The sequence below is a fragment of the Danio rerio genome, chromosome 20 (genome assembly GCF_052040795.2).
Source record: "Danio rerio strain M-AB ecotype USA chromosome 20, GRCz13ab, whole genome shotgun sequence".
NCBI lineage: Eukaryota > Metazoa > Chordata > Actinopteri > Cypriniformes > Danionidae > Danio > Danio rerio.
The window spans coordinates 9,583,394-9,595,882 of NC_141040.1; the positions used below are offsets into that span (position 1 = coordinate 9,583,394).

Consider the following 12,489-nt stretch of genomic DNA (forward strand, 5'->3'; position numbering starts at 1 on the left):
TATATGTTTACTTATTAATTAATTTATTTATTCTATTTCTGAAAAAGATATCCGAAATCCCATCTATCTGTAATTTGTTAATAAAATGAAGCAAGAACTTAACACCTGGTTATATGTTCAGAAATGTGTTCTGAACTTGTATGCAAATTAGTGCATATCTAATTAGACAATGAATCATTTGCATATTCAGGCAATGTTTGCAATTCTTAATGTAACATGAACTAAATCTGTTGTGATAGTCATTCATTCTGCTTCGGCTTAGTTCCTTATTTATCAGGGGTTGCCACAGTGGAATGAAATGCCAACTATTCTGGCATATGTTTATGCAGCGATTGTCCTTCTGGTCACAATACAATACTGGGAATCTATTGTGATAGATAAGTGCATTTATTTATTTTTTTCCCCATAATTCCCCTTGGTTGTCCTGCCTTAAATGGCCCTATTATGCTATGTTAAGGTTCCTATTTTAGTTTTGAAGGTTTCCTACAATAAGATTACATTTATAAAAGGTCAAAAAACAAATTTCTCCTAATATCCATTACAGTATCAGCTTTTTTTTATTACAGTGTCTGAAAAGGTTTGTTCAACTCCACTTTTAGACACACACTTGCAAACTTCCTTTCCCTTGTTCCCTCTGGGGAATTCCCACCACCATTTTAAGGTGAGTTCCATATGAACATACCATAAATCCTTCAACTTTGACAGAGGGAGCGAGTTTGCTTCATGTGTCCACTCCAGCATATACACTCACCGGCAACTTTATTAGGTACAACTGCTCGTTAACTAAATTTTGTAATCAGCCAATCTCATGGCAGCAACTCAGTGCATTTAGGCATGTAGACAAGGTTAATATGAATGTCTGCAGTTTAAACAGCATCAGAATGGGGAAAAAAAGTTAATTTTAGTGACTTTGAATGTGGCATTGTTGTCGGTGCCAGACTGAGTTTTTCAGAAACTGCTGATCTACAGGGATTGTCACGCACAACCATCTCAAGGGTTTACATAGAATGGTCCGTAAAGGCAAAATTTTCAATGAGCAGCAGTTCTGTGGGCATAAATGCCTTGTTGATGCCGGAGGTCAGAGGAGTTTGGCCAAACTTGTTTGAAATTATAGAAAGGCAACAGTAACTCAAATAACAACTGGTTACAACTAAAGTATGCAGAAGAGCACCTCTGAACACACATGTCCAACCTTGAGACTGAGGTGCCACTTTTGTCAGCTAAGAACATGCAACTGAGGCCCCGTTTACACTAGTGCGTTTTAGTTTGAAAACGCATAAGTTTTGCTACGGTTACGCCATCTGTCCACACTACGCCGGAGTTCTCGAGCGCCGAAAACGGAGCTTTTCGAAAACGCTGGAGAGGCCGTTTTCATTCTGAAACGCTGCTGCTCCGTCTCAGTGTGGATGGGGAAAGACGGAGACATCTGAAAACGGAGGCGGGGCTGCAAACGTTCGCCTATCTGATTGGGGCTTTTCCTCAATATTAAGTAGCCTAACACACACAGTTCAGTCTCGCATCCTCTTCTTGTAAGTTAAGACTTCGCAAGTTTGATCAAGGCTGCAGTCTCCCCCTTCTCAGTTTGATATGGAAAACATACCGAGGACACGGGTAAATCTTCAAAGGGAACAGTGTACTTTATAACTTCATTCACATCACCTTGGCTACGTTGTTTCACTTTCTCAACAATAAAATGTAAACATGATTTAAGGAACTGCCTATTTTCTTTTTAATATTAGCAACTTAACAGACAGCAGAAATGTTGAGGCGTCGTGCTGCATATATGGGCGTCATCTTCACTGTGTGGATATTTATAACAAAACGGAGCCTATAACAACTGCCTCCTTTCAATTTCAGTGAAAATACGAAACACACCCTCTCTTTTGCTGAAAATCAGTTTTAATAATCGATAATTATAAAAGTATAACATACAATAAGTTTATACATTGTAGGAAATAAAGGCAAGCGATCAGTCAATGTACCTGGATTAATCATTAACTTATCTTTGCGCTTAACCAAAACATGTTACTCGTGAACAAGTAACTTAATAGATTCCAACGACCAAAGTCAGGGAATTGGCCTATGTCGTTAGATAAAGACAACAACATGAATGAAATATCACGTTTAGCAAATATAGTGAGATTAGATCCAGCGGGAGATGCGTGATGAGCAGTCCGACAAGCAGAGCTCTCATCTGGGTAGAAATGCTGGAGCGCTTGCCCGAGAGTGTGTGTGTGGTCACGTGATGTGCGTTTTTAGCGTTTTGGTGTGGACGGAGAGCAGTTCAGAAACGCTGGGTAAAACGCGAGTGTGGACGCGGATTGTTTTCATTCTACAACGCCGTTTTAAAACTAAAATGCACTAGTGTAAACGGGGCCTGAGGCTACAATTTGCACAGGCTCACCAAAATTAGACAATAGAAGATTGGAAAACATTGCCTGGTCTGATGAGTCTCAATCTCTGCTGCAACATTTGGATGGTAGGGTCAAAATTCAGAAAATAAAAAATTATCCTGCCTTGTATAAATGGTTCAGGCTGGTGGTGGTTGTGTAACAGTGTGGGGGATATTTTTTTGGCACACTTTGGAAGTTAACTACTTAAATGTCATTGACAGTCAACAGATCGCAATCCAATAGAGCACCTTTGGGATGTGCAGCCGACAAATATGCAGCAACTGCTTGATGCTATCATGTCAATATGGACCAAAATCTCAGGATTATTTCCAGTACCTTGTTGAGTCTATACCATAAAGGATTAAAACAGTTCTGAAGGCAAAAGAGTGTCTAACCTAGTACTAGTAAGGTGTACCCAATAAAGTGGCTGGTGAGTGTATATGTCCCAGAATGCACTGCAATTGTGTCATCAGACAGCGCAGTTCCCAAGTGCTCAAGGGTTTAGGGTATTCAATATAAACCCATTCAGATTTTTCACCAAAAGTGGACACTTTTGTAATGTAACCAATGACCTCCATCTGAGGGAACGAGGCGGGGGGAACGTTAGGGAGTAGAGAGCATAACAAATTCCACTGGTATTCCCAGTTTCTCTAAACCCCGCCTTTCTAAGATTCAGATGGCCCAATCTGTTCTGATATATCTAGTATATGTTTTGTTATTAACTATATAACGAGAAAGAAGCCTTTAATGGGGTAGAACATTTACATATTTGCTCAACTGGGGTTGAAGGGAGCAATTTGTCCTTAACTTTCTTTTTTAACTTTCTGTATGAAACGTCAAACACACACGGGTGCTCCTGTCAAACCTCCACTAGCTTTTCCTCCATTTCTTGGGTCCAAATAAACCCGAAAATGAGCTTTTAACTACTCCCTCGACCTCCCGCTGGCATGAAGGTACACACACACAAGTGAATGCTGCTCTCTTATTGACTGTAGGCGATCGGCGATGTTAGTTTCAGCAAAACACATTTCACACGGCATGATTTGAATCGCCGACATCTTGAAATATGTACCAAATATCTCACAGGCATCAGCGACTCATCGGCGATTCTCTCAGATCGCGTCTTTGATAGTTCATACTGTGTGATTGTTTCTCATGTGTGCAAGCACTGATTTGCCTGTGATTTCAGGCATTTGTCTGCGATTTCTCAAAACCTGTCAAAATCTGGGCTAAAATTATGCAGTGTGAACTCGGCATTAGTCAGCTTTACAACATTAATTTAAGTTCATAAACTTTGGAAGTGCAAGAGTCAATTTGGTCGTGCCAAAAAGTAGGTTTCTAGCATTCTGCAAATTATCTTCTTTTGTGTTCAACAGAACAAGGAAACTTCAACAGATTTGGAACAAGTGAAGAGGGAGTAAACAATCACAAAACGTTTAGTTTTTATGAACTATCCATTTAAAGCTGAAATTATCAACTCCTTTCAGGCACTTTAAATGCAACATGAAAGGTAATGTCTGAAACGTATAATTAAAACATAATTACAGAGATTTGATGTCTGTGATTTTCTTTACAGTAGTACAAACTGTATCTCAGGCAAACTCACCTTTCACTGGGCCTCTAGTGGCCTTTTTCTCTTCAGTTTTGGGTTTGGTTTCCATGGCAACAGGAACAGTGTCATCGCCAACAGGTGTATCATAGACATATGATCCAGCCCCTCCGATGTTTACACCTACACACAACACAACACAGTACAGTCGCTTCTTTTCTAATTCTAATATACGGTTGATATTTAAACAGTTCAGTGCGCAAGAACTTTAAATCCATGTAGCAATAACCCACATCTGGAGATCAGAGATAAGCAAAGAAGCTGCTCATGTGTGTCTGCCTCATTAAGAAATGGGTAGCATCAAAGAAAAGCGTGTCCTACTTGCTGCCAGCCCCACAAATTAGGAAGAGACACGTGTAAGGCACTAATTAGATGCACTGTACCTTTCGGTCCATAGAGGGCAGCGTAGCATGGCTTGTGGCAGTACGGCTTCCCATCATGCTGTTGACAGGGAGTAAAAGCACATCAGAGATTAATTAGGCCTCCGGTTCCTGCCATCCTTGTCTGCTGTCATCAAAAATTAACATAGCATGCTGTTCAAATATTACAGCACAAAATATTCGCAACAAGAGCAAGCAACTGCACCTGCCCTGAGAAAGAGTGGTCCAAGTATTCGTTACGAAAACTATTGGTTTACTACTACTATTACTAGTTTTTGTAGCTAGGGCAACGATAACCCCAAATTAGCCCTGTTTAGCTACAGTTTCCACGTTCTAAAACTGTGTTTAAAAAAAAAAGAGTTGCTAAAAGACCTGGGAAGAGATGATGCCAACTATCGAGGACTATGAGGACAACACAAACACTTAATACACAAATAGAATTTATTGAACATTTACACATGGACATAACTTTTATGATATATAACTGCAGGTTAACTAAGGTTAACTATGTTTATATAGACTATTTCAATGTGGTGATGTGATTGGCCCATGAAAATTTCCTTGCTTGTGGTCAAACTATTTCATATCTGTAACAAGAGGCAATTCAATCATAACTTGATGTTGTAACAGCTGCTGTACCATTAATTATCAATATGTGGAACTTTCTGGACTCTCAGAAGCTATAGACGAATTACTAACCAACGTCACACATGACGTCACACAGGTTCCCAGTTGCAAAAAGAGACCGGTTGCAATAGCAAACATGTCATGTTGTGCAGCAGGATGCCAAATTCGAAAGTACAAAAATAGAAAATTTAACATTTACCGTACACCACACTGCTTTAATGCCAACCGCAAACATCTTTGGCTAAAAGGGAGCTGAATGAAGTGACGACCTAATTAGAAATGTTCGACTCTGCAGTTCTCATGTTATATCAGGTAAGTTCACACTATGCTGAATCATACACATTACTCGTTTTTGAATGCAATGATAATTTTAGCAAAAACAGTTACATATGGTTAATTAAACTGCGGACACTTAATGCTCAGAATGAAATGTGAAAGTGTAAGTTATTAAGGTAATGTGGGTTTTTTATTCACACATTCATTCAGTGACAACTTGTGAAACACTTCCTATATTGTTTACCACGGCACTTTGAATATTCAGTCCGAAATAGCCTGCAAGTGTGACTTGAAAACAACATTAACGCTGTTTACTTGATTTAACAGTTTTGTACTTTGATATTTATTGGCTGCTAATATGATGTTGCTATTAATAGTTTGCAAATAATACTTTTATGAAATTAAATTGTTAAGGAAAAAGTGCGAATATAAAACCAAATTTACCTCTATGTGTAAATTTACATTCCCTGCCGTACAGGTGTAGTTCATTTTTTCCCCTTGTTTTTGTCTAAGTAGAACCTCGTTTTTTAGCACTACATAGTGTTGAATATGGTCATCATGGAACAATATTTCTTGCACATGACCACACAAAACAAAAAATTGTTGACATCCAAATACTTGTAGGCATTTAACTTCTCTCTTGTAAAATCACTTGGAGTTTTAATGAGATGTTGGCGGTTGTATATTTTGGGCTTAAAAAAGTTGTATATATTGGGCTGGATGCTTGGCCATTTCAGCTTATCAAATATCTATTGCGAGGGTGTTATCGCAAATGGACCTGTCAGATGAACGCCACTCACTTTAACGTTAATTTTACTGTGCTTATCACTGGATGTCAAGTTGTTATAATATGCTGAAAGCATTATGTAAATTATATATATATATATATATATATATATATATATATATATATATATATATATATATATATATATATATATATATATATATATATATAATGTGTAATCAATATTACTTATTTCTAAGACAACAACAAACTCTGTGCCACATCGGGTGTCATTCCCTCACTATAAATGCTAGCACTCCCGTTTTTTTCTGCCACATCGCTGTTTACAAATTTGTCTATAGAAATCAAAAATGTAAAACAGAAAATACATCAGGACCATTGCTATTGTTTACATCTCTCAAAATGGTCTATATAACTGTTAAATATATATAACTGTTAAAAGATATTAGTTACTACACTATACAAATAAATTTGAATTGAATTGAACATAACAATTGTTAATTTTCAAAACTGACTTTTAAAGAGTAATCCAGAAACATATTTATGTTTGACAAGTTAGCTGCAATGTTTAAATTTAGTACAAATTTAATCTCCTAAAGACAACTAAAATTGTACAACACAGATGAAACAGTAGTTCACCAAATTCAAAAATCGCTAGATTGTCAATACAAATGGAAAAGAATAAACTGTGCAAACAGAATTAAATCTATTTTATTGATAGGTTAAATTTAAAAGAAATGCATTTGGCTGAACTTAGGATTGCTTTTATAATTCAACTAGAGGAAAGTTCACCCAAAATGAACAATTCTATCATCGTTTACTCACCCTTCACTTGTTTAAAACCTTCATGAGTTTCTTTCTTCCTCTAAAGATGTTGTGAAAAAGACCATTCACTTCCATGGTATTTCTTTCCTACAATGCTCAAAGCTCTCATTGTCAACATCTTTAAAATATTGTCTTTCATGTACAACTGAAGAAAGGAGTTCATAAAGGTTTAGAACAAATAAGGGTTGTAAATTTTTATTTTTTTATTTATTTTTAATGGTTATGGTTTTTATTTGCAAAAAAAAAATAGATTACGTGTTTGCATCAAAATTTGTAAATAATGCAAAATATGAATTACATTGTCAATAAAAAAGATGAATGATCACGTTAAACTACTTAATTGTATCACAAGTGCACTCTGAAGTTTACCTAATTGCATTTATTTATGTTAAATGTTATGCATTCAAATTTAATTGTACATAAAATGCAGCTAAATCAGAAAACATTACATTCAGTTTATTTGATCATTCGTTTGATTAATTTGTGAAAATTAAAAGATTTACCAACTATATTTCAACAAATTGTTGAAATGAGAAATGTAATAAATCATTTTAGTGTGCATAAAATAAGTGTATTTCTACTTTTTTGTATTTATAAATCATAAATGTAGAACGTCTGTTTTTTTTTGTTGGGTTTTCATATGATATTGTTGTACTTTTTAAAAACATATACAGGCCTTTTAAGCACATTAGAAGTGAACATAAAACACAATTAAAGTGCCTTTTTTTTCTCTCTAAACTCGTAAATGAGGTGATATTTGTAAAGTCTCTTTAATCAGCACTAAAGTTTCAGTATTATTACTCAGAACAAACTCTGAAATGAACTTTCAAATTTGAAAATTTTCATCAATGTAAACTTGCTAACTTGCCATTTTTACAGCCTCTAAGATTTTAAGTTTATATATATATATATATATATATATATATATATATATATATATATATATATATATATATATATATATATATATATATATATATATATATATATATATATATATATATATATATATATATATATATATATATATCTTTTATTACATTTTAAATTTATAGTCCTCAGGGAAATTTATATGGGCTCAAAAACAAAATGTCCTTCCCCAAAATGTCCTCCAGCAGAACAGATTCATAATCTGTTCAGTGTCAAACAAACCTTTTTAAAGTCAGACTCGGCAGCCATGTTCATAACTCAACGTTCCAAAAAGGCCATTTTTAGAATGGTCACGCTAATGTAAGCTAACATTTACCTTCCTTCAGCCAATTCATTCAACACAATCGATTCATTCAGTGACATCTGAATTGATAACATAATAAAGATATGACAGAAATAGTAAGAATAAATTCAGCAAGTACTTTATTTATAAGCAAATAAATATTTACCAAAACCACTTTGATCTAAACACTGAATCTGTCAAGAACGACATGAAAAAATACCTGTAAATAGAAACTTAAATGGTAAAGTGTATTAACAGTATTTACAACACTTTGTCGATTAATGCAACAGCATACTAGTATTAGTGAACTGATAATCCAGTAAATACTGTATACTTTACTTTTTGCTGTAGTGCACTGTATAATAGCCTACAGTTGTAAAAACAACCTAAAGTATTGGGTAATTTACTGTATTTGTTGTGTTACCACATCAATAGAAACACCACAGCAGATTAATTCAATTAATGTACTATAGAAATGTTTATAAACGCTACAGTATTTACCACACATTACTGTAATATTTGTTTTTATGTCTTGAACACCACTCCTTCATGGTAAAAAAAAAAGAAAAAAGTTTACAGTTCCTTTATTATTCAAGTATAATTGTTTTCTGATGGTTGTGATATTTAAACAAGATTCTTGCTCAAGTAATACTGCTTAAAAGGGTCACGCCATGAGAAATCAACTTTTCTTTCGTTTGACATATAAGTGTTTTGACATATAAGAGGGCTTTGTACCATTAAAAAGAGCATTTATGTAATCAAGCTCCAAAAACAGCTTGTTTGGCTCCTGTGGGATTTGTGAAATCACACGGGCAAATGCATTTGGGTCACAGACCAAAAGGGGTTTCAAGCATTTAAATGAATATACATTACCTTTACATCTAGCCTTTTTCTATCCTGTATATTCAAATATGTCCTGTTTATCTGTTTTTTTTTTATGCAAAACATAACGACTACTGTACACTTTTACCATTATTTACAGAAGACATCGACTAACATGTCATGTACAGTTGAAGTCAGAATTATTAGCCCCCCTGAATTATTAGCATCCCCTGATTATCCCTGTTTATTTTTCCCCCAATTTCTGTTTAACGGAGAGAGATTTTTTCCAGCACAGTTCTAAACATAAAATTTAAGGTGAAATTGAAAGGCTTAATTAGGTTAACTAGGCAGGTTAGGGTAGTTAGGCAAGGTAATGTATAACGATGATTTGTTCTGTAGACTATCGAGAAAAAAAATAGCTTAAAGGGGCTAATAATTTTGGCCTTAAAATGTTTTTTAAATATAAAAAAACTGCTTTTATTCTAGCTACAATCATAAAAATAAATAAGGTTTTCTCCAGAAGAAAAAATATTATCTGACCTACTGTGAAAATTTCCTTTCTCTGTTAAATATCATTTGGGTAATATTTAAAAAAAGAAATAATTCTGATTTCAACTGTATGTGTGTGTTTGTATACAGTACTCACCTACATAGGAGCCCACATTAAAGTCATTATTTTCTCTTTAAAGACAACCACACTTATAGCCATGTTATTGTAACATTTTTGTGTTAGAGCTGCACAATTTTAGGGGGGTTATATTGCAGTATTTGAAAAGTTGAGATGCAAAAACCTCTAAGAAAAATTTTCTCTAAAATCTGCATTTTTCTTAACCTCCTATGTTTATGTTCAGTTACTTCACTTTAAAGGCAATCAAAATTTGCACTAAGAGTAAAATTACTGAAACTACACAAAATAGCCTGAGATAAATGCTAATTTTAGCTGAAAATTTCAGATGGCATTAGATTTTTGCATCTAAACTCTTTTTTTTTTCCTGCAATATATTGCGACCTGAATATATTTTACCAGATGGCTGGAATAGCTCTATTTGGAATGAGAATTCCCAATTCCTCACCTAAGAATTATAAGGTTCTATCAAACATTTTTGTCAAAATTGAGTTATTGACATACATATTAAATGACAACTTATTTACATTAAGGGATTTTTTTTATAAGTCAAGGTAGAGAAGACAAGAGGTTGGATCCAAATGCAATTTTTAATGAAAAAGATTTGTGCAGGTAAAACAAGTTAAGTAAAAAAACAAGAACTCTGGTATCATGAAGGGCATCAAAAAATGCAAAAACAAAGTGGTGATAAAAGTATAAATAGTAACAAAACAATCATCAAAATATAACTAGAAAAACTATAAACAGGCCACCACTCCCTGAAACCATACTGACAAACAAAGACTCCACCTTGACTGGTGTGTGCAATGTGTATAAATAGTCCAAACAATTGATGATGACGATATTCAGCTGTGTGTGAATAATGGTTAATGGTGACTGGTTTGTGCAAAGGCATGCTGGGATATGTTGTTCCTGATTGACGTGTAGTATGCAAGCGATCTTTCAGGAACAGATCGCTTGTTATGTGACAAGTTGTTTACATTTTAAGAATTTTTATTTAAAAAACAATGTTACACACTTATTGTTTGCTATGGAATGCAAAAACATAGAAGCTCAATATCTCAAAATCCTTTAGAACGCAGATAGAACCTTATAATTAAAAGGTGAGCAATTTTAGATTGATGAACAGTGAAAATGAAAAAAATCTAATAATTAAAATATTCAAATAAGTTAGTTTAAGCATAACAAAATAATAATATTTACTTTGACGTAATGAAAAAAAGTTTTGGCAACTCATATTTTTTTGGATGCCGCCCATCTCCCATCTATCTGTTCAAACATTTTGTGTCCCATTTGTTGTCTGTAATTGTCAATATATTTTTGTGAATATTTATTGTTCTTTCTACATGTTTTGCACTTATTATTATCTTTGTAGATAAACTCACTTTATTGCATTTAGTTAGTCTTGGTATTTGTCTTTCACTTATTGATATTGTGTGCTCGCTTATGTTTCATCCCAAAATAATGTTACTCTCCTTCATCTTCCCTGACCATCTTTATGTTTTTAACAATTATATACAGTAAGCAGAACTCAAACTAAAAAAGGTATATAATTAACTCTATTTTGCGATAGCTCAAATGTTTTAAGTTCATTTAACTTATTTAATCTAGTTTTTGTCTTTGGTGATCAACAACATATTATTTAAGAGATTACACACCAGTACACTTAAAACTAAAGGCTCTTTATTGACATCGGTTAAAAACTATCAACTCTATCAAAAGTGTTCATAACAAAAATGGCACATTATTCAGAGATCAGAGCGGAAATCCAAAAGTTTGCTGGAAAATTTGTCTTCAGCATCTTTATCGTCACTCTAACGTTACATTCATTTAAAAATAATCATTGATTTTTAGACAAACTTTAATTATCTTTACATATCATACATATCTTTGCAATGTAAAATTATTATAAATACAACCAAGCAAAGATACAGATTAAATAAGCAGTGCTTTATATTATTTCCAGTAACTCTAACAGTATCAAAGTACAAAAAATTAAAGAATCAAATATAAAAACACCATATCGTCAAATAAATTACAAATAAAATGTATCTGATCTGCAATGTTTACTTAAAAATATGTTAGTTTATAAGATTTTATATATATATATATATATATATATATATATATAAAATCTTATAAACTAACATATTTTTAAGTAATCTTCTGTATATATATATAAAAATATATATATATAGTTTTTAGAAATAGGTCAATATTTTATTTAAATTGCTTCCCAAATTGTGGCTATAGTATGTATGTTTGTTCGAAGAATTTTATTTATTCATTCATTTTCTTTTCAGCTTAGTCCCTTTATTATGGGGTTGCCACAGCGGAATGAACCGCCAACTTATCCAGCATATGTTTTATGCAGTGGATGCCCTTCCAGCTGCAATCAATACATTCATTTTCTTTTTGACTTAGTCCCTTTATTAATCCAGGGCCACGACAGCAGAATGCACCCCATCACTGGCAAACACCCATACACACTCATTCACACACATACACTATGGACAATTTTAGCTTACCCAATTCACCTATAGCGCATGTCTTTGGGCTGTGGGGGAAGCCAGAACACCCGGAGGAAACCCACACGAACACGGGGAGAACATGCAATCTCCACGCAGATATGCCAACTGACCCAGCTGGAGCTCGAACCAGTGACCTTCTTGCAGTAAGGCGATCATGCTACTCACTGCGCCACCGTGATGCCTTCAGAATATCTTACAGCAGATTGTTTTGTAAACAATTTTGCAGAGAAACTTATTGAAAGATGAAGCAGCCATCTGTACCAGATCTGACAGAAGATCCATCACAATCCACGAGTAAACAATTTCGCAATCCTCTGCCAGGAAATGATGGATCTATATAAATAATGCTTTCAAACACAAGCGCAAGGGGTTGAGCTGTTGAAATTTTTCTCATGGAAACTGTTTCAACCAAGCTGATATGAGCGGAAAACATACTGTAT

The 12,489-nt window shown here is 34.1% G+C and overlaps 1 protein-coding gene across 1 annotated transcript in view; it reads right to left on the reverse strand.

Annotated features, from left to right (window-relative positions):
• Positions 1-12,489, reverse strand: part of crip2l (cysteine-rich protein 2-like) — a 38,686-nt gene that overhangs the window by 6,079 nt on the left and 20,118 nt on the right. The window contains 2 exon segments of the mRNA NM_001005968.1: positions 4,000-4,125; positions 4,386-4,443. Coding sequence (NP_001005968.1) covers positions 4,000-4,125; positions 4,386-4,443 — 184 coding nt within the window.